Raw genomic sequence first — 23882 nt, 5'->3', positions numbered from 1 at the left:
TCCAGGAGGGACTGAGTTCCAGTATTCCACCAGACGCCCATCCAGGAGGGACTGAGCCCCAGTACTCCTCCAGATGCCCATCCAGGAGGGACTGATTCCCAGTATTCCACCAGACACCCACCTAGGAGGGGCTGAGTCCCAGCACTCCACCAGACACCCACCAAGGAGGGACTGAGTCCCAGTATTCCACCAGACACCCACCAGACACCCATCCAGGAGGAACTGAGTTCCAGTACTCCACCAGACACCCACCAAGGAGGGACTGAGTCCCAGTACTCCACCAAATGCCCACCCAGGAGGGACTGAGTCCCAGTACTCCACCAGACACCCACCCAGGAGGGACTGAGTTCCAGTACTCAGCCAGATGCCCACCCAGGAGGGACTGAGTCCCAGTACTCCGCCAGACACCCACCCAGGAGGAACTGAGTCCCAGTACTCAGCCAGATGCCCACCCAGGAGAGACTGAGTCCCAGTACTCAGCCAGACACCCACCCAGGAGGGACTGAGTCCCAGTACTCAGCCAGACACCCACCCAGGAGGGACTGAGTCCCAGTACTCCGCCAGACGCCCACCCAGGAGGGACTGAGTCCCAGTACTCAGCCAGATGCCCACCCAGGAGAGACTGAGTCCCAGTACTCAGCCAGACACCCACTCAGGAGGGACTGAGTCCCAGTACTCAGCCAGACACCCACCCAGGAGGGACTGAGTCCCAGTACTCCGCCAGACACCCACCCAGGAGGGACTGAGTCCCAGTACTCAGCCAGACGCCCACCCAGGAGGGACTGAGTCCCAGTACTCAGCCAGACGCCCACCCAGGAGGGACTGAGTCCCAGTACTCAGCCAGACACCCACCCAGGACGGACTGAGTCCCAGTACTCAGCCAGACGCCCACCCAGGAGGGACTGAGTCCCAGCACTCCACCGGAAGGAAGCACTGGTCGGTACTGAGACTGCAGTGAACCACAAGAAGGTGGGAATCCAGGGATATAGGGAAGGTTCTAGCAGTTTCTAGAGCTGTTTCTAGTCTAAGGCGATGTCTGTTGGCATGTCTGGCACTGGGCAGAAAAGGAGAAAAGCAGCAGAGTCTGCAGCCAGGGGGCCAGGCCCAGGCCAGCCCCGGGTCACCAGAGAGAGGACACCGAGTGACAGCCACGGCGGGGTCCTGAGGCCACATTCCAGCCCTGTGTGCGTGTGTGTGTGCATGTATGGGTGTGTGCATGTATGTGTGTGTGTGCATGTATGGGTGTGTGCATGTGTGTGCATGTGTGTGTGTGCATGTATGGGTGTGTGCATGTGTGTGCATGTGTGTGTGCATGTATGGGTGTGTGCATGTGTGTGTGCATGTATGAGTGTGTGCATGTGTGTGAGAGAAAGGAGGAAAAAGGAAAGGAAGGAGGGAAAGAAGGAAAGAGGAAGATGGAGGGAGAGAAAGGAGGAAGGAAAGGAGGAAAAGATGGAGGGAGGGAAGAAGGAGGGAGGGAGGAGGAATGAGAGGGAGGAAGGAAAGAAGGAGGGAGGGAGGGAGAGGGAGGGAGGGAAGGGAGGAGGAGGAAAAGGGGGAGGAGGAGGAAGAGGGAGGAAGGAAGGAGGAAAAGAGGAAGGGGAGGAAGGAAGGAAAGAAGAGGGGAAAGAAGAGGAAGGGAGGAAGAAGGAAAGAAGGAAGGGGGAGGGAGGGAGGGAGGGAGGACACAGAGCCCACCCCCAGGACTCTGGTTAGTTGACTGTGGATCCCCCACAGGTCGAGCCATTAGGGGAGCTGACGACAGAACAGGACGGGGAGGGGAGGGGAGGACAGGACAGGGGAGGGAAGGGGAGGACAGGGGAGGGGAGGGGAGGAAAGGGGAGGGGAGGACAGGACAGGACAGGGGAGGGGAGGACAGGACAGGGGAGAGGAGGGGAGGACAGGGGAGGGGAGGGGAGGACAGGGGAGGGGAGGACAGGGGAGGGGAGGGGAGGACAGGACAGGACAGGGGAGGGGAGGGGAGGAAAGGGGAGGGGAGGGGAGAGGAGGACAGGGGAGGGGAGGGGAGGAAAGGGGAGGGGAGGACAGGACAGGGGAGGGGAGGACAGGACAGGGGAGGGGAGGACAGGACAGGGGAGAGGAGGGGAGGACAGGGGAGAGGAGGGGAGGACAGAGGAGGGGAGGGGAGGAAAGGGGAGGGGAGGGGAGGACAGGACAGGACAGAGGAGGGGAGGACAGGACAGGGGAGGGGAGGACAGGACAGGACAGGGGGAGGGGAGGGGAGGGGAGGACAGGACAGGGGAGGGGAGAGGAGGACAGGACAGGACAGGGGAGGGGAGGGGAGGACAGGGGAGGGGAGGACAGGATGGGGAGGAGAGGGGAGGACAGGACAGGGGAGGGGAGGGGAAGACAGGACAGGGGAGGGAAGGGGAGGACAGGACAGGACAGAGGAGGGGAGGACAGGACAGGACAGGGGAGGGGAGGGGAGGACAGGACAGGGAAGGGAAGGGGAGGACAGGGGAGGGGAGGACAGGATGGGGAGGAGAGGGGAGGACAGGACAGGGGAGGGGAGGGGAAGACAGGACAGGGGAGGAGAGGGGAGGACAGGGGAGGGGAGGACAGGGGAGGGGAGGACAGAGGAGTGCAGGAGGGAGCGCCCCCTCCCTCCGCCCCGCAGGAAGCTGCCGCGGTCCACGCGGGTCCCCAGGGCCAGGGAGAAGGCTCTAGAAAGGCCAGCATGGAGACCCCACGGACAGGACCCCGCTAACCCCCACGGGAGACCGGGCACCCGACCCCAGAGCAGCCCTCGAGGACCTGGAGCCCCGAGGGAGGGAGGGAGGAAGGGAAAGAGCCCATTGCAGGCCAGGCCATGCTGTAGTCTATTCTCTATCCTATAATCCATTCTATAATCCATTCTATTCTATCATCTATTCTATCATCTATTCAATTCTATTATCCATTCTATAATCTATTCTATATTCTATTATCTATTCTATAATCCATTCTATTCTATAATCTATGCTATGCTATGCCATTCTATTCCTTCCATTCCATTACATTCTATCCCATTCTATTCTAATCCATTCCATTCTATCCCATTCCATTCTATTCCATTCCATTCTATTCCATTCTATTCCATTCCATTCCATTCCATTCTATTCCATTCCATTCCATTCCATTCTATCCCATTCTATTCCATTCCATTCTATTCCATTCTATTCTATTTCATTCCATTCCATTCCATTCTATTCCACTCCATTCCATTCCATTCCATTCCATTCCATTCCATTCCATTCCATTCTATCCCATTCCATTCTATTCCATTTTATTCCATTCTATTCAACTCTATTCCATCCCATTCTATTCCATTCCATTCTATTCCATTCTATTCTATTCCATCCCATTCTATTCCATTCCATTCTATTCCATTCTATTCTATTCCATTCCATTCCATTCCATTCCATTCTATTCCATTCTATTCCATTCTATTCCATTCTATTCTATTCCATTCCATTCTAGTCTATCCCATTCCATTCCATTCTATTCCATTCTATTCCATTCCATTCCATTCCATTCCATCCTATCCCATTCCATTCTATGTCATGCTATGCTCTTCTGTGTCATTCTGTCTCCTCTTTGTTCTATTCTGTTCTGTTCCAGTCTTTTCTCTCCTAGCCTATCCTATTCCATTCCATTCCATTCCCCCCCCCGCCCATCTTCATCCCGCTCTGCTCTATTCTGCATTCCTCTCCTCTCCATTCTGTTCTGTTCCACATTCTATTCCATTATAGTCCATTCCACTCCATTCTTTTCTCTTCTATCCTCTCCTCTCCTCTTCATTCTATTCTGCTCTGTTGTTTTAGCCTATCCTATTCTGTATTCCATTCTGTTCCTTTCTGTTCTGTTCTATTCTGTGCCATATTCTCCCCCTCTTCTCTTCATTCTATCCATTCTATTCTCTTCTGTTCTATTCCATATTCCATTCCTCCCCTCCCCTTTCATTCTGTTTCAGTCCATTCCATTCTACATTCCACTCCTCTCTTCATTCTGTTCTATTCTATCTTCCATTCCATTCTTTTCTGTTCTATTCCATTCCATTCTGTTCTGCCCTGTTCTGTGTTCTTTTCCTCTCCTCCCATCTCCTGTCCTGTCTTTTGTTGTGCTGGCACCTGGCCTGTCACACCGAGCTTTATTTACTTGCAGCTGGCCTTCTACCACCCAAGCCACACCACTATTTCTGGCTTTTTTTTGCTGATTAATTGGAGATAAAAGTCTTAGACATATTCCATGCAGGCTGGCTTTGAACTACAATCCTCCAGTCTTAGCCTCCTCAGAAGCTGGGATTACAGGGGTGGGACCCTGATGCCTGGCTGATGTGTGCAAGAACTCTGCCCAATTCAGAAAAAAAAAGATCCCACCTCCCATGATGATGAAGGCAAATCTTTTTCTTCTCTTTTCTGTTTTTTTAAGTCATCTTGAAGTATTTGTACACAGGGGCTGCTATTCTGCAAGGCAGTTTATGCGTACAATGTGTTTAAATCCACGTCCTCACTCGAGAAAAATCTTTGTTCACTTCAGACTTGTGTCTGTAGGTATAGAATTAACGTTCCAAGCTTGGCAGTATATGTATATATACTTATATTTTTTTTTCATTGTGTGAATATGAAATATTTTCAGCCAGCAGAGGATATTAATACATTAAGCTACAAAACCTCTTAAATTAAATAGACTATTCTGCTTGGTTTTTGAAGACCAATAAAAGTTTGCATAAATTTAATATTTCTACAGGTCTTAGGAAATCAAGACGCTGAACGGAATGAATGTGTTTACCTTCAAATAGACAGAGCTTGCACTGAAACTGATGGCTCTGGGTATTTTTATGCAAGAATTCAAGTTCATGTGATAAAAATGAGTATCATTGGATAAACCAACACGGATGCTCATAATGTCACTTCAGAAGTGTTTTGAGCCTTTTCCCTCAATTTCTCAATATGGAATATCATAAAAACATGTTTACAAAAAGACCAGGGGTCAGTGGCTTATACCTATAATCCCAGTTACTCAGGAGGCTGAGAGCTGAAGGATCGGGGTTCAAAGCCAGCCCGGGCAGGAAAGTCCAGGAGACTCTGATCTCCAGTGAACCACCAGAAAACCAGACGTGGAGCTGTGGTTCAAGTGGTAGAGCGCCAGCCTGGAGGGAAAGAAGCTCAGGGACAAAATCCAGATACAGTACCAGCACACACAAGAAATAAAAATCCGAAGAAGACATTTGGAGAGCTTGTTACCAACACAAAGCAACAACAAAAAAAGCCTCCAAACACTTATTGTGTGTGTGTCTGTGTCTATGTGTGTCTATGTAACTTGTATGTGTCTCTATGTGTCTGTCCATGTGTCTGTATGTCTGTGTCTTTGGGGGTGTCTCTTTTGTTTCTGTGTGTACCTGAGTGTCTGTTTGTCCGTGTGTGTTTAGTAGAGTGCCAATTTGACAGTGCCCAGGCCTTGAGTTCAAGCCCCACCATCAGAACACACACACACACACGCACACACACGCACGCACACACACACGCACACACACACACACACCCCAAATTACTGCTAACACTGAGCAATCTTAGAAAACAAATGTTAAAGATAGTGACTCTGACCCAACCAGCTGGGTCATTTCTTTTTAGAAAACATTGAAGATACAAACAACATTTCAAACAAGGACTTTTGGGGTGTATTTGTTTCTAAATCCTGCGAAGGAATTGAGGCCTGGAAATAATTGCAAAAAGGGGGCTGTGATTGCACGCGTTCACAGGAAGCTCGGACTTGATGCATTTAAAACTAGAGATGAAAACAAATCCAAAATTAGATGGTGGAAATGAATCCGGATAAGGTTGTGAGGATGATGGAAACAGTTCTGAGAGCTGAGTGAACTCTTTAGCCATTGTCTGAAGTTCATAGTTCATCTTCAGAAATTACATTAGGTCTTCAAACCCCCCCCCAGAGTACTAGGTACTAAGTTATCCCCTACTATACTGACTTTTCTTCACACCAAAATTATTCTCACTTTAGATCTTCTCGGTCTGGGCTCTGACTGTGGCCTCTGTAAACCATAGAATATTTGTGATTACTCAAGTAATCCATGAGACTCCAGAAGGATCTCTATTTATCCCCAAAAGTAACGTCGGCCACTTGGGAAAGCAAACTAAGCAAGTAAAATTCACCCCAACATTCATCCTGTGTCTATATACTCAAAACCAACAGAATACAGCCAAGCACCCATGCCTCTCATCTGTCACCCCAACCCCTCAGGAGGCTGAGATCTGAGGATCACAGTTCAAAGCCAGCCCGGGCAGGAAAGTCCAGGAGACTCTGATCTCCAGTGAACCACCAGAAAACCAGACGTGGCGTGTGGTTCGAGGGGTAGAGCGCCAGCCTTGAGTGAAAGGAGCCCAAGGGCAGTGACCAGGCCCCAAGTTCAAGCCCTCTTTCCCCCACCCAAGCAAAAAAAAATAAATAAAACAAGTGGATTTTTTAAATTTTTTTCTGGCTTTTTAAAATATTTTTTATTGTAATTAATAAAAAGGTTACATGATATTTGCCAGATAGAAGGTGCATTAATTCACATACATTGATACCCTTTCACATGTCTTGGTCCCCATTACCCTCCCCCCCCACCCCCATCTTGGTTTTCCCCCCCTTCCCTATCCAATTTCAAATAACCAAATACAAATAAATCCAATATATCAGATAACAAAGTGAGATACTATAACAATATGAGATACCCAAGGGACAGCAAAGGAGATGAGAGACAACATAGTACATTAAGGACAACAATCATTCGTTATATGGCTTTTGTTTCAATATCCTGGAGGTCCTTTCAATTAGCTTCACTTTATATGGCCTTATGTATCAAGGTTTTGTTCTATTGCAGATCTCTGCTAGTAGAGCCCAAGGTTTCTATTGATTATGACAAATGAGGGAAACCATAGAGCCTAAGTTCCTTTGAGTCTGGCTTACTTCACTTAATATGGTTTTTTCTAAGTCTTTCCATTTCCTAACAAATGGGGCGATGTTGTTCTTTCTGACAGCAGCCAGTCCTAGGCTAGAACTCAGGGCATGGGCGCTGTCCCTGAGCCTCTTGTTGCTCTATTGTTTTTATGATTATTATTATTATTATTACTATTCCTGGGGCCTTGATTAAAAAGAAAATGGCAGCATGCAATTCCAAAACTTATGTAGGCTGATATAATATGCTAATTATACAACAAAGTCATTCTGTTCATATAATTTGAGGTTTGAAAAGTTGTTTCTTTTAAATTAAAACTCCACAGTGGATGTGTTTTCCATTTAGCTCTATTCAGGATTTCCTTGTGAATTATAAATTATGTAATCTGAGGAGATGTTGGGTAAGGTTTTCTTATTTGCTTGCTTAATTTGCATAACCAGAAACTTCCAGAAGCAGGAGAAGCAGCAAGTCTGACTTACTGTTACCAGAGCAGTTGTGTGTGTGTGTGTGTGTGTGTGTGTGTGTGTGTGTGTGTGTGCATACAACCTGCACTCTGAGGGGAGGTGAGCGTTTGATATCTCAGTCATCTGTGATTAGACACCAGTTGCATATTATAAGCTACACATGCAATGCCACATGAACCTTATAAAATATCACGTGTTGGCAGGAACATTTTTTTACATGGAGTCCATGATTCAAATCTCCTTGCATCTTACAATACCTAGCTTTACTCTCTCTGTGCGCACAGATTTTTTTTTTTAAGGGAGAGGGTGCAGACCTGACAAATCAAATTCAGACAGAGATCCAAGTTCCAGTCACTTTGCTTTAGAATATATATATATTACATACAGTATATATGCCATATATACTATATATAGAATATATATCAAGGAATATGAAAATCGAAAGACAGAGTTTTTATTTGCAACATTTGGGGGGGGGGCATACAGCCTTTAACTCTGTGCAATTGTAATGGCTTTTTGCTTTCTCTCACTGTGACATTTTGAAAGTGGCAAAAAAAAAAATAAGCTTAAAACAGCATGTTCACCACTTCTTTTTTTTCATTCTGGAGACCTTTTAAACACTAGGGGGAAAAAAATCACTCTATAATGTCCTAAGTCTTTTCATCAAAATATATATGGGTTTTTTTTTTTTCACAATCGTCCTTCCTAGAAGGGTGCCATTTAATGAAATTAGAGAAATGTACATGGCGGGTGCCACGACTCATTTAATTATTCAAAACTTTTGGTAGAAGAAAACCTTCAAAGCTCTAAGCTGTGATAACCACTTACAACATCTGTAAGGAAGAAAGGGGGAAAAAAAACATATTGTTAAAGTGGAATTTCAGAAAGAACCTGTACACACCCGCAGCTCCCAGCTTTTAAGTTCCAACAAGTAGCTGCACCAATGAAATATATATATATATATATATATATATGTCTATGTATACATGCCTTCAATTAAAAAAGGCCATCAATGGATTGTGATATGAAATCCTAGCTACTCAGGAGGCTGAGATCTAGAGGATTAAAATCCAAGGCTAGACTAGGAAGGAAAATCCAAGAGTCCATCTAAAAATTATCCACCAAAACTATGGTATCCTTAATATGTGGCTATTAGATCCAAACAGGACAAGAGCGAGAACTCGATAGTTGCGTACCCAAAGCTATGGACATGGTATTGGAAATATAAACACAACTACATAGACATAATGTTTTATTATTACATAGATTAGTATGTTTCTATGACATACAAACCCTTAGCCTAATTTTGATTAAGTTCTAAATACTAAGTCCCAGTGATTGTAAATAGAGATTCCCTCCTTGGACACTTGTCTGTTAAACTTGTCATTTAAAATATGATGTAAAAATCAACATTAATAAATTCTTTAAAAAAATAATAATAATAATAACCAGGCTTGGGCTGAGGTGACCTGGTGCTTGGTAATCTGCTCCCGATTGGCCAGTTTGAATCAGGCCAACTAGACTTACATATGGTTGGTCCCTATGGCAACAGGCCCCGCCCCTCTGCCCGGATTGGCTGAGCTCACGTTCATGATCTGCTCCCGATTGGCCAGTTTGAATCAGGCCAACTAGATTTACATATGGTCGGTCCCTATGGCAACAGGTCCCGCCCGCATGCTCGGATTGGCTGAGCCCAGATTGGCATGCGGCACACGATTGGCCAGTTTGAAGGTGGGCCAACCATTTCCAGTCTTTCCAGGAACAGATGCCAAAGGAGAGTGACAGGAACACCACCAGAGGCCAGCATGGGAGCCTCTTCAGGAAAACAATAAACTAATAATAATAATAATAATAATAGCAGCATGGACAGGAAGGAAGCAGCCTGCTTTGACCTGCAGAGCCCTCACCACCATGATGCCATGTTGAATTCAGACTCCATTTGACTGAAAGACCTGCTGACCAGTGTCTCAGCCATGTTTTCCCTGAAACTGCCTCAGCAATGGCCAGTCACCAGGTGAGGTGACAATGCCCGGAACATAGCACTGTTACTAGCTTGTAAAGCATAGCCCCTTGGCCTACTTCTGTAGCCTCTAAAAACCCTCCAACTGGAAGCCCCACTCCCATCAAGGCTGGCGCTCTACCCCTTGAACCACAGCTCCACGTCTGGTTTTCTGCTGGTTCACTGGAGATCAGAGTCTCCTGGACTTTCCTGCCCGGGCTGGCTTTGAACCTCCATCCTCAGATCTCAGCTTCCTGAGGAGCTGGGGTGACAGGTGTGAGCCACTGGTGTCTGGATAACAAATGGAAAATTGTCTAACTAGAACCCCCCCCCAAAAAAAGCACAATCCATAGAGAAAAAGACGAGTCAATTTTTATTACATTAAAGTGAACCGCTTTGCAACAAAAGATAGCATCAAGAGAATTCAATATTTTTCCACAATCTGGAAGGAGTTATATTTAACTCACATAAGCAAGAAAAATTAAAACCCGTATTTTAATCAAGTACTCTCATAAATCCTTAAGACAATCTCACGGGGGCGGGGGGGGGGGGAATGAGTAATGCCCCCTCCCATTAAAAAGATGAAATATAAACCGGACACACCGAGGAAAATCTGCTCAGGCCAGAAGCTGGAGGTGAAATGCACATGAAAACCCCAGATTCTGTGTTCTAGAGATCACTGAGGCAGCCATTTCTCCTGGTTTGGTTTTGAGTCAGTCCTGGGTCTTGAACTCAGGGCCTGGGCGCTGTCCCTGAGCTTCTTTCCCTCCAGGCTGGAGCTCTACCACTTGAGCCACAGCTCCATGTCTGGTTTTCTGGTGGTTTCACTGGAGATCAGAGTCTCCTGGACTTTCCTGCCCAGGCTGGCTTTGAACCTGCAATCCTCAGATCTCAGCCTCCCTCTGAGTAGCTGGGATTTCAGGCATGGGCCACCAATAACCAGCTTGTGGGGTTTTATTTTAAGCACTGGGTAACCATCAGAAGGCAGAAGGGACTGGGACTTATTTGGGTTTGCCAAGAAAAGGTCTTTTGATGACAGCCAAAAGTCTCGAGACCAGAGGCCAATCTTAGTCATTCATTTCTCTCTAGATACATCATCTGCTTACTACTCATCTGGTCAAAGGGCTTACGGGGTGTTTGTTGATTGACACTTGCCATCATCTCCTGATTGATTTAATAAAGCTCAGGCTTGGAAGGGAATTAAGCTACTCGCTAAATTCATTTATCCAACTGAACATGACTTTAGGTTTTCCTCTAAAGTCAGATAGTAAACCCCAAGCAGCTATGGAAGAGGAATCCTTTCCAGAGGATTTCCAGCCCAGCCCCAGTAAAGAAAAGCAGCAACCGTGAGGTTGGATAATCGAAACTCTGGACAGATACTGGTAAGATCTTTCTCTCCACATAATGGTTTAAAATGTAAAAAATAAAAAATCAGGGCTGGAGGCTACGACTGTGGCCTGGTGGTAGAGCGCTTGCCTGGTATGCATGAAGACCTGGGTTCAAGTCCTCAGTACCACATCCACAGAAAAAGCCAGAAGTGGAGCTGTGGCTCAAGTGGTAGAGTGCCAGACTTGAGAAAAAGAAGCTCAGGGACAGCACCTAGGCCCCAAGTTCAAGTCCCAGGACTAAAAGAGAGGGGTGGGGGGAGACCCTGAATATCCATTCTGATCATCTTGTTTAGCAGTCTTCTGGGCTTAGATGGCTCTCATGCCCTGCTTTGCAGTATCATTTTATTTATGAATTATTATCCCCATTTCTTGCAGCTCCAGGAGCTGTTTCATGACCAATATTCATTCATTCCAGGAAAAATCAAAGCACTCAAACTATAACATACCCAAAGCTAGCAAATGGTGAGATTAGAACTCAGAGGCTGGGCTGGAAAAGACCTTGAGATTCCACTGAGAAAAACTAAGCAGCAAAAAAGCAGACTGAGGCCGGGAGTTTGGCCTAGTGGTAGAGTGCTTGCCTAGCATGCACGAAGACCCGGGTTCGATTCCTCAGTACCACGTACTTAGAAAAAGCCAGAAGTGGTGCTGAGGCTCAAGTGGTAGAGCTCTAGCCTTGAGAAAAATCCAAGGACAGTGCTCAGGCCCTGAGCTTAAGCCCAGGACTGGCAAAAAAAAAAAAAAAAAAAAAAGCAGACTGAAAGCGTGACTCGAGTGGGAGACCACCAGGTAAGCAAGCAAGCCACAAGTTCAAAGCCCAGTGCCAGAAAAAAGAAAACAGAAGGCAAAGAAGAGAAAATAATTTCTTATATGAGAGTATATTTACACACTGGCTTGTTACAGAAACTTAAGTGGTTTGTAGATAATGTGAGAATATGACAAAAGGTGGAGCAGCATGACATTAAACTGATCAGGAAATAACTTTTAATTTGGGTGGTAGCATAATAGGTTTTCATTTATTCTGTAAAAGGTTCCATTTTTCTTTTCTTTTTTTTTTTCCTTTGGGTGCTAATACCAGGTCTTGAAGCCACAGCTCCACTTTCAGCTTTTTGGTGGTTCATTGGAGATGTCTTATGGACTTTCCAGCTCATTCTGAACCAAATCCTCACACCTCAGCTTCCTGAGTAGCTAAGCTTACAGGCGCAAACTACCAACACCTGGCTCGTTTTTCTATAATAAATTTAATTTCATTGAATAACCAAAACCAAATGTTACTCAGCAACACGTGGCACGTGTTCTAGTGGATAGAGGAGGCAGGGAGATGAAAAAATGGAAAAATAAAAAGCAAAACAGTCAAAAAAAAAAAAACAAAACAAACCCCAGATACCCAAGTCATCAAAAGGCAGAAAAGTTCAGGAAAATCAAACACAGAGGCACAAATACAAAAGAAAACTTCATAGATGCAAAGTCTGACTTGTGAAATTACATTACCACCTTGTGGCCTGTTTTGATATTGCCACTCTTCAAGGCCTGGGGTTCAGGTCATAACTGTAGGTTGTGTGTGTGCGTGCGTGCGTGCGTGTGTGTGTGTGTGTGTGTGTGTGTGTGTGTGTGTGTGTGTGTGTGTACGCTATGCCTTTACTTATCCACACATTATTTCATTGAAAGGAAAACCTAGCTTCCATCTAGTTTGAGACAGAAACTTTTCCTCCTCCTCCTCCTCCTCCTCCTCCTCCTCCTCCTCCTCCTCCTCCTCCTCCTCCTTTTCTTGTTCACAAACAAGTCAGACACTGTAGAGGTCAAACCTGATCCTAAGCCACTATTGTCACTTTGCTGTCCATACCTTTGCAGCATGCACTGTTGGCCGTGCCACTTCATTTTCCAGCAATATTTGGAGACTGGGGGGGGGGGGGTTGATTCAGTTCTCGGGGCTTTGCACATGCTGGGGTCACCAGTCCTGAATTTTATTATTCATTATTATTTAGTTATTTGTTATGCCAGGCCTGGGACTTGAACTCAGAGTCCGAGCGCTGTCCTTGAGCTCCTTTACTCAAGGCTGGTCACCAACCACTTTGCACCACAGCTCCACTTCTGGTTTTCTGGTGAGAGAAGCGTCTTTCCTATCCAGGCTGGCTTTGAACCTTGATCGTCAGATCTCAAGTCTCTTGAGTAACTGTGATGACAGTTACTGGCCCTGGTGGCTTCCGAGCTATGCTTTGATCAGCCAAATAGAGACGGAGACACTCAACAGAGCCCTGTGGTCACTTGTGGGTTTGGTGGACATAATTAGATAAGGTAAGCCTGCTGACCGGAAGCTTAAGAGATTAGCTCGCTGCATTAGTCCGGCCCAGGTAAGCCAGGCCTTCTATAGGAAGGTGGTAGAGCTCTAGCCTTGAGAAAGCCCAAGGACAGTGTCCAGGTCCTGAGTTCAAACCTCAGGACTGGCAAATAACAATAATAAAAAAATACTACAAAGAAATAAGACAGTAAGAAAATAAGAGAGGGAAATAATGATGTTTATAGACTGAAGAGAAGAAAGCCACCATTGCTGTCCTGAATTCAGTCAGCAAGTGGACGTGGCTCATGGTGGGGGGGGGGGGTGACGGTGAGATCTGTCAATAACGAGGGTTGATGATGCCACGACCCTTCTTTCCTGCATGCCCTCGCTGTGCCAACCCCACCCCTTAACAGCAGGGCTTGGAGAATCCTCCAAACTGGTCTCGTCATGGAGCACTGGCAGGGCTTGGTGCCAGCAGGGCAAAGAAATTCCTTCCCCAAGTCTGCCCACTCCTCTCAGATCCGCCCAGAATGTGGGCTCCCTCCACTGAACCCCGGGGTACACAGGGGCTGCCCGAGTGCCGAAGTGTGCTTACATGTGGTTTCATTCTAAATTTTCCACTGGGTATTTATTTGTAGGAGGGGACGGGAGAGATGAACTGGGTTAAAGTGTCCAGAGAGAAATGGACTCACCACCAGGCTATGGCACTGCCATCCCTGTGTAGAGACAAAAGTAAAACGGAAAAAAATAGGTGTAAAGGAAAATAATATACTTGTTACTTCCTTCTCTCTCCCCCCCACTTCCCCCCCTTTACCCCCCCCACCTTTGGTAGGTCATAGGTCTTGAACTCAGAGCCTGGGCGCTGTCCCTGAGCTCTTCAGCTCAAACTAGTGCTCTGCCACTGGAGCCACAGCTCCACGTCTGGTTTTCTGGTGGTTTCACTGGAGATCAGAGTCTCCTGGACTTTCCTGCCCGGGCTGGCTTTGAACCTGCGATCCTCAGATCTCAGCCTCCTGAGTAGATAGGATGACAGGCGGGAGCCACCACGCCAGGCTACATGTCTGGTTTTCTGGCTGTTTGGAGATAAGAATCTCTTGGACTTTTCTGGCCTCTCCTGGCTTTGAACTGCAACTGAGCCTCCCGAGAGAGATTATAGATTCGACAGATAAATAGATAAATAGATGATAGGTAGATAGCCAGCCAGACAGATGAATAGAGATACAGATGGATAGACACCCACAGACAGACTCATATATAGATGGATAGATGATATGTAGATATAGATACGGATGGTAGATATCAAAGGATATATAGATGGATATTGATGGAGAGATATAGAGACAAAAGTAGACAGAGATGGATATATAGAGGTAGCTAGAGATACAGATGGATAGACAGACACACTGACAGATGGATAGATATAGAGAGGGACAGCAGGTGTGAGAATGTGGGCCGTGTGCGCTGTCTGCTGGAATGTCACTGGACCTTCCTCCCCACGCGAGCCCACGCAAGGACCCATGGGCACAGATGAAACGGTACAGCGCTCACCTTGGCCTGGTCCAAGCATGCGAGAGCCATGTTTTCAGGATGGGTGTGGAGATTGTTTCTGAGAGCCAGGGACTGGCTGCTCACACCTAAGGTCTGAGGATCCCAGTTCCAGCCAGGAGTGGAGGTGTGGCTCAAGTGTGGCTTGAGCAAAATAAGCTAAGGGACAGAACTAGGCCCTGAGCTCAAACCCCAGTACTGGCACAAAACCCTTTCATAAAATGAAACAATAATAATAGTAATAATCCACCCAGGCAGCCTTGAGTAGTATGCCACCTCCTGGTGACAGATCTGAAGGGTACAGTTCAAGTCATTCCATCATTCTCCCATCTGAAAGTGAATGGTTTTCCTGGACCACCTTAAGAGTCATGGACCGCTGAAGATCGGTTGCCTAGGAAACAGATGCCAAAATGGACAAGGACGGACACAGGATTGGTCTGGGGGGGATGGGAGGGGGCGGGTCCCTGACTATGAAGCAGACCAATGGGGAGGCTCCAGGGCAAAGAGTGTCACCAGAAAGTCCTACACTGGGCAACTGTCTGCTAATTTAACTACACTCCAGGGCCAGTTCTCAACGTGTGTGTGTGTGTGTGTGTGTGTGTGTGTGTGTGTGTGTGTAAATTTCCAAATCTGCCACAGATATGAATAGATAACACAAGTAATCGTGTTAAGTTCAGAGCAGCAATCCCAAGAAACATGCAGCGTGTGAGTTTTCACTATTGTTACGTATGTGGCCTCAAGTAGGAAGCTAAGGGGATACATAAAATATGTAAGGAGATGCCAAGAACTAACTCACAATACAGAAACTGCAGTACAAGGGAGTGTTAGGTTTAGCAGGCAGGCAGGCAGGCAGGCAGGCTTCCATCTGTTCTTCCTCAGAGGATCCTGGTCTAAAGCTAGAGAATACGAGCTAACTACCAGAAAGCCACAGAAAGCATCAGCCTTGAGTAAAAAAGCTAAGGGGCAGAATTCAAGCCCCACCCAGTGCCCTCCCCCTCCTCCCCTCGTCCCTCTCTCACACACACCGCTCCAAACATACATTTATACACTTGGGGAAAAAAAAGTCTTACCATTCTAAAGAAAAGCCCCCCAAACAAGCTGAATTTAAAAAATAAAAGTAGCCACACACTGTAGTTAGAACCCAACTTTATTGTTACAACGCATTTTTATTATTTACAGAATATAAATCTCTTCAAAAAGATACATTCCTTCATCTAATCAATGGTAAAAAGCCTTATCAACAGAAATAAAGTCTAAACGTCATTTAAAAGGGACTGAAACGAGAACAGCTTCATTCAACACGGAACACTTAGGCGAGTCACCTGGCTGAATTAGACTTGTCATTCTCACTGGCTATGCCCATTTTATCCACAGAGCCATTCTGACTTAAGTCATTAAAAAAAAAAAAAGTTAAAATTATGTCAACATGAAAAAATGCAACCAAAACAAAAACAAACATCAACAAACAAAACCAGGAAGTATCTACGTTACCAAACAAACTGAACAGAAATCTCAGCTGCTCGGGTACTTTCTCAGGCATAGCCCAATCCCACCAGCACCCCCCGCCCCCCCTCCCCAACACCAGGATCTACTCTCAGTGCTGGAACTATTTGATAGCACTTCCCGTATATACAAAGCTGCATTATTCTACTAGAGTTCACATTTGTTGCACGACATCCTCATTCAACATACATGACATTTATTTGTGTTTTCTTTTCCCCTTGCACCTGGCATAATACAGTCTATCTTTTGAAAATGTCCAATACTTCACGTCAAGGAAAGCTCAGTCAGGGTAGTCAGAAACTAACATTTCTTCTTTGCAGATGTCATGGAGTGCATGTGAGCAAAGAAGAGTGCTCAGGATTGAACCCTGAGTTCAAGATGAAGTACCCAGGATTAAGTACCACAACCAGAACCACGGCAAGCAAAGAAATCACGCCATCTCCCCCACCGTTTTTTGGAGGGAATCTTCTCTAGGTTTGCAGGAGCTGGATTCCAGATCTTTCTGGAAGCTCCCAATTGCATTGCAATTTAACCAACACAAAAACAAAGTCTGAAATTCCAAGCAGCTAGGGTTTGTTCTCCCCCCCTTACTCCTCACTTGCTAGCTGGAATACAGTATGTGATGTTTCAGTTTCTTTAATAAACCATCTAGTGTTTTATTTGAATGATGCATGGTATGCAAAACACCATACATAAGATGACCAAAAAGTTATAACCAGAAAGCACTTAGGGAGTAAGGTTTTCGTAGCTACAAAAACTCTACAGGGCTCAAAATGAACACAGATACAATATTTAACTGTTTAATGATGCCAGTAGTATTCTAAGTGTAAGTGTGTGTGCGTGTGTGTGTGTGTGTGTGTATGTGTGTGTAAATAATGGGAAAAAAATGAAGGAAACTTCACAGAAAAAGTTGGATTCCTCAAATGTGAAACGTCTTATGGGGTTTTATAAACATTTTTTTTCCAATCCAAGTAATTCAAATATTCTCTCTGTATTATATATTTTGAACCAGCAATGAAAAAAATTATGTTAAAAAGAAATCTCATCTAGGGGGAAAACAATCTTAATTCATTAGGTAAGAAATCTTAACTGATTTCACTTTTCAAGTATTAGGTCATGCAAAGACCTCAAAAGTATTTCTTCTCAGGGCAATACACAAGAGAAGTTCCCCACAATGGAGGGAGATACCTTTGCAATAACTGCTACATGTTTCTGTTTAAAGTTGAGCAAAACTTTATGCCCGGCTCTGAACACATTTCTGGGCATCTCAGAACTCAAGTCTCCCAGAGAGGAGATCCATCTGATCAAAGATGATGATGGGGAAGGTGGGGGGAGGAGGTATCAGAGCAAATCCACTCTGAAAGACAGATAAAGCTACTTTACCACACCCGTGTCATTCTTTCCTCTCTGTGCTGAAGTCAAGCAGTTACTCTCTTAACCGTTTGTCCACCGATTGATGGGCTCAGATCAGAAGCGTCAGTCTGTGTTGGTTCATCACGCAGGATAAAGTGTTTAAAGGCAATTTAGAGTAGATCCCACTAATAGTATTTATGTTATGAAATCTAGATCCACAAGAAGCGGGGCAGAGGGAATCTGGGTAAATTATCTGAGTCAACAAGGGGATATTTTAAAGTACAATGCAGGGCGTGTGGGAAAACTTTTTTAAGTTGGGACACTTGAGTAACATTTACAAAGATAAACTATTTTTGGTCCAAAAAACAATAAAAGGACAATTTTTGTCATTGAGATTTGACCCACGGTCTTTTCTGTTGATCTGAATTAGGCTTAAGGCTTGTGTGTCGTTCGCTGAGCTCTGCCGATTAAAGTAAGAGATGTCAGTGTGTCGGGGCTGTGGTGAATGTGACATTTCACACCGAGAGGAACTAGACACAAAGCAGACTTCCGAGGCACTGAGAAGCTAACAGACACATCCACTGGCCCCATTTCCAATCGCTCTTCCTCTGCGGCCACCCCTGCTGGTGGCTTCCGGCCTGTTACTTCCTGACACCAACACCATCTACGGGACAGACTGCACACTTATGTACAAAGCGCTATTTACACTGGTTCTATGTACACACTAGACAAGCCAGACTGATGAATTTTGTGCTCGAATCCACCTCCCACTACAGCCGCACACAGGTGGATTTTTCCAGAAAAGGGGGGGGGGGATATCACACCTGTGGAAGGAGACAGGTGGGACTTGTGAAAGCATACAGTCTACCACGGTCTCACACTGCACACCCAGAGCTGGCCACGTGCTAGAGGTGAGCTCGCGTGCAGGACTGGGTAAGGCATTTGAGCTCCTTTGCGTAAATGCAAAAAGGCAACTGGTAACTTACAGAGCATGGGCCACTTTAGGGTGGTGTAGAGACTTGAGACGCCCAGGGATCCCCTGAAACCCAGCCAGCGTCGGGGTGACAGACAGGGTAGCTCCCTGCCCAGGCTCGGGGCCCATGGCTAAAGGGAGAATCTGATGTGAACCTCACCAGCTTACAGCAGGGGCTTCCTAGAAAATGCAGCCATGGCTCAGGGTCTCTACTGGAAAGAGCTTAAGGAAGAATACAAGGCCAGTCCAGAAAATGGCCTCGCCTCTCCTCGACAGAAAATCTCCTCAGATTTGACAAGGCAGGAAGCCAAGAATCAAGAGTATTCTATGGTCATCATTCTAGAATCTTCCAGCCACGGGGGACACTTTTACCAACTATAAGTATGTATGTTCACTTTGACAGGGCAAAAGAAAAACAAAAAAAGCTAGGATTGAATTGGTTCCATTCAACTAGGCAAAGATTTTATTGATCTTACAGTAACGTGGTTATTTTTTTTTTTAAAGCAAATGCCTGTAATATTGGGAGGTAGAAACCAGATCTTGGTCTAACACTGTTAAAAGACACAAATATATAGTGCAGGACTGCACACGAATGATGCCCACTACAAGGGGCCATGTGAAAATGGCCTTGTAAGTGCTTGTACTTGCTTCACTAGCTTGACAGAGTCCCAGGACTGGAAAGCCCTTGTCTGCGGCTGTGTGGCTTGGAACAGAGTTCACTCCACGGGTGAAGTGGAGCTGAGCAGTTCCACCAAGCACACCCCGTTAGCCCACTTCAGAGGCCGAGGATAAAGCCCGCAGGATGGGTTCTCCACGTAGCAGAGTGAGCCAGGGACCCGCCGTGCCCCTCTCCCACCAGCCAAGTGAAAAACACGCTGGGACAAACGAGACAGAGCAACACGACACAAGCCCTCCTACGTGTTATTTCTGCTTAATTCACAGTTTCTTCACTTGTCTGAATGGAGGTGTGCAAAATCCATGTGTAAATGGTCGGTGTGTGGTTCTCCAAGCCCGGCCACGTGACTAGAATCACAGCACCCACCAAGGAATCATTCCCTTGTCTACGACAGAGCGGGGTGTACAACAGTAAACCCGGACACACACACACACACACACACACACAAACACCATCATCCTGTGTTGCAGGCACCAGCAAGCTGGTACGTGTTGTTTCAGAAATGACCAGTGCCAGGTGTGACCACGAAAACAAACACCATCCCAAGAGAACCAAGAGTGTGTTGGTGACGAGTCACCTGGGAAGGTAAAGACTTGAGACAAGATCACAGCGGAAGTCGTGATGCTCCTTCTGCTCTCTCCAGCAAACATGCACACCACCAGACAATCTCACTCTACGCCGTACTGCCCAAAGATGTCCTTTCTAATAGGGAACTTCAAAAAGATGTACCCCACACGCCCCCCAAGCCCTCACAGAGACTGAGCACCTATGTCTTCCTAAACTGGTGTTTTTATGTGCATCCCCACGCCTGGCGCTGGGGGAGGAAACAATTCACATCTCACCAAACAACCACACGGCGTCTCTAGAATGAAGTCACAGACGTGTAGTTTTTTCTCTACGACATTCTCATTGCAGACACCACGCACAGATGAAAGTGTGAGAGCAGGCACACTCTGGCTGGAGTCACAATAAATAATCCACATCTGACACAGAGAAAACGTCAGGAGAAGGCTTCCACCCCCATCCTTCCACGTGAGCGGACAGAATGGCCTCCCGAGCCACTCCGCTGGGAGAGCCCCCGTCTATTTCTTGACATCATTCAGTCCACCTTGAAAACCAGATCGCTTGTTGAGAGGCGTAATTTGTAAAGCAACAGAACCAAATTAAATAACAACTGTAACAAATATTGGCTTTTTTGGGAATTTCTTAAGAAAAAGAAAAAAAGAAAAAGAAAGAACCAAACTCCAGAGCGAGCTGGCCTGACTACTTGAGAGCAGTGGCGTCTCCTCTCTCCTCAGGCACTTTTAAGGCCATCACCTCCGGCTTCATTTTAAAGTACTGCTTAAAGCGGACGATGGCATACCTGCAGAGCAAACAGAGCAGGGACAACCTCAGTCCATGTGGAAAGTACATCCTCCTCCTCTTCCTCCCCTCCCCTCCCTCCACTTTCAGAATGGTTTGCTGGCTCTGTGCGCCCCCTAGTGGACACTCCGGCACTGGCCATGCAAGTCCTGCTCTGGCCAGGTTCTGTACTAATTCACTCCAAAGCTGCGGGGGTGCAAAGTTCTGTGGACACGCCACGGGGGGGGGGGGGGGGGTGCCACTCACCCGAGGAAATCAAACTCGATCGTGGAGTATTTGGCTTGAATCAAAGCCCACAATCCCCAAAAGAAATGAGAAGCCTTAGAAGAGAAGAAAATCAAGAATTAGGATGAGGCATTTCTTTATAGACCCAATACAAGATATGCATGCACGGAGCTGTCTTGTTTCCTTGCTGCCGGGGACTGGGCCCTGGTCCCGGCGAGGCTGCAAGCTACTCCCCCCTTCCTCTTCCTCTTCCCTCCCTCTCTCTCCCTTCCCCCCTCCTTTGTGGCATCAACTATGGAGAACACAAGTTCATGGACAAGCACAGTTACTGGCCAAGGACAGGTTGCTTCTGCCCAGAGTAACAGAGGTTAAGGTCAACTATAATTAAAGAATTAAAACTCGGTATCTGGTGGGGGGATGGACTGGAGATGGGTCCTGGGTCTTGAACTCAAGGCCTGGGCGCTTTCCTTGAGCTCTCTTAGCTCAAGGTTCGCGCTCTACCACTTGAACCACAGCTCCACATCTGGTTTTCTGGCGGTTGATGGGAAATCAGAGTCTCCTGGACTTTCCTGCCCAGGCTGGCTTTGAACCTCCATCCTCAGATCTCCGCCTCCTGAGTAGCTGGGAGGACAGGCTGAAGTCCTATTTCTAGAACCTATATCTGAACCTGCTCTGTATAGGAAAGGTGCTCAGGTCCCAGCACTGACAAGCTGAGTCCCAGCAAGTTGTCTGGGCTGGCTCTGAGTTCCTGACCTTCCTATCCCAGCCTCCCCAGGGTTTCACTGGGGCTGTGATCACTGCGGGATGTGCTGTACCGTGGACTACCAAAGGCCTTCCTGACATAAAAACAGCAGCAAAACTTCAGAAAGAGCTAACGTGCTGAAAGGTGAAGAAAGATGTAGGAGGTTTGGCTTTTTTCTTCCAGTCCTGGGTCTTGAACTCAAGACCTGGGCACTGTCTACCACTTGAGCCACAGCACCACTTCTGGCTTTTTCTATGTATGTGGTACCAAAGAATCGAACCCAGGTCTTCGTGCATGCTAGGCAGGCACACTACCACTAGGCCACGCTCCCGGCCCAGGAGAGGTTTTTAAGAGCTACTAACTTCTGCACAACCCACAAGGCGCAGGGGACAAAGCTCATCAGTGGATAATGGATCTTAGGACTTAGCAGGAATTCCCATACAGTCAACAACTGTAAAAACCAGTGTGTGACACGATGACACTGCAAACACCTGCCAACCCTACTAAGAAATGCCATTTCCTCCCCCCACGAAACGCAACTGCACATATTCCAACTCAAAAGAGGTTATCGAAAAGATGAGGCTGGTATTTCAGCCACATCCGCTATAGCCAAAGACTTCAAAAAAACACAACGAATCATCGGTGAGTTTTGTATTTAAAATATAGTGACTGTATGGGGGTGGGAAGTGATTGAAACCACAGAAATGGTTCTTAATTTGTATTTCAAGATGTCCAGATTTGGGCCAGGAGTTTGGCCTAGCCAAAAAAAAAAACCAAAACAAACACGCCAGACGCGGTGGCTCACGCTATCATTCATGCTAGCTACTCAGGAGGCTGAGATCTGAGGATAGCGGTTCAAAGCTATGCGATTCTTATCCCTAATTCATCACTAGAAAATGGGAAGTGGGGCTGGGCTCAAAGGTAGGATAAAGCCTTGAGCTGAAGAGCTCAGGGACAGCGCCCAGGCCCAGAGTTCAAGCCCCATGACCCCCAAAAATAAAATAAAAATAACACGCACAAGCCAGGTGCCAGTGGCTCACACCTATGATCCCTTGTCTAATTTTAAATGAAAGCATCTATAGAAGAGCAGGGGTTGAATTCAGCAAGCACTTGCTACTCATTATTTGAACAAGAAAAAAAAAATGGCTCAAGTGGCAGCCTTGGGTGAAAGAGCTCAGGGACATTTAAAAAATAAAAAACTGCACAACTCAAAATCACATTTTTTTTCTTTCAAAGTAATTATAGACGAGGACACTTTTTAAAACTATCTTCACATTTCCTCATTCGCATGTCCGCCTTACCAGTGCAAATTGATTGACGTGAACGAAGAGCGTCTCCACGTCTCTGTCTGTGACGGGGGTGCCGAAGCCCTTGTACTCTTTGTAGGCTTCGAGGTAGGCCCGCAGCCACTGGCCCTGCAGCTCTCTGTCTGGATAGAGACTGTAATCTACAGCACTCACCCCTGCGGGGAAAGGAAACACACGCTCAGCTTCCACCTCCTCCACTCCAGATGACACTTGGTTTTTTTTTTTAACCAGTCCGGGGGCTTGAACTCAAGGCCTGGGCACTGTCCTTGGGCTTTCTTGAGGTTAAGCAACAGCTCCACATCTGGTTTTTTCTGTGTATGGGGGAATCAAACCCAGGACTTCACGCATGTCAGGCAAGCACTCTACCACTCGGGTTACCTTCCCAGCCCTCCTTTTTCTTTTTCATGGAAACATTCCATCTCTGGCAGCAATATACCAGAAATAAAATAACAAAACTATCCATAACAAATGTAAGTTAAATACAATACAAATTCTAAAAGTAACCCTGCACCTCGGTCACACTCTGAGGCCCCTCCTGCGGACACCGCCTGGAAGCCTGGCTTCCCGGACGCCCCTGCCTGCCCAGTGGCACAGCCTAACCAAGCCCCGGGCAGCTGCAGCGGGCAGCCAGTCACCATCACGTCCCCCAGCCTTTCTACGACCTCGTCCAGCTCCCGTGCTCTGATTGGTTCTTTTCCGCCTTCTCTCTGCTTGGTGGCTCCGGCCTGTAAATCCTTGCTAGTCAGGAGGCCAAGACCTAAGGATTGTGCTTAGAAGCCAGCCTGCGCCGAAAGTCTAGAAGATTCTAATCTCCAATTGCCTCTATGACTGAACTGATAAAATGCTTGTCTTGAACCCCCAATCCCCACTCCCCGAAAAAAGTTAAGGGACAGTGCCCAGCCCTGAGTTCTAGCCCCAGGACCAGCAAAAAAATATATACATACATTAGAGCCAGGAATTTGGCCTAGTGGTAGAGTAGCTTGTCTAGGATGCATGAAGACTCGGGTTCGATTCCTCGGTACCACATATATAGAAAAAAGCCAGAAGAGGTGCTGAGGCTCAAGTGGTAGAGCTCTAGCCTTGAGAAAGTCCAAGGACAGTGCTCAGGCCCTGAG

At 46.6% G+C, this 23882-nt stretch overlaps 1 protein-coding gene across 1 annotated transcript in view; it reads right to left on the bottom strand.

Annotated features, from left to right (window-relative positions):
• Window positions 1–16710: 16710 nt before the first annotated feature.
• Window positions 16711–23882, bottom strand: part of Etnk1 (ethanolamine kinase 1) — a 43347-nt gene continuing 36175 nt past the window's right edge. Inside the window, exons 6-8 of the mRNA XM_090324478.1 lie at window positions 22762–22922; window positions 20740–20813; window positions 16711–20494 (exon numbers count right to left, since the gene is read on the bottom strand). Of these exons, the coding sequence (XP_090180604.1) occupies window positions 20395–20494; window positions 20740–20813; window positions 22762–22922 (335 nt within the window). The 3' untranslated portion in view covers window positions 16711–20394. The remainder of the gene's footprint in view (window positions 20495–20739; window positions 20814–22761; window positions 22923–23882) is intronic.

This window comes from Megascapheus bottae, chromosome 35 (genome assembly GCF_031878675.1).
Source record: "Megascapheus bottae isolate mThoBot1 chromosome 35, mThoBot2.hap1, whole genome shotgun sequence".
NCBI classification, from domain to species: Eukaryota; Metazoa; Chordata; class Mammalia; order Rodentia; family Geomyidae; genus Megascapheus; species Megascapheus bottae.
This window is presented reverse-complemented; position numbering and strand designations above follow the sequence as displayed.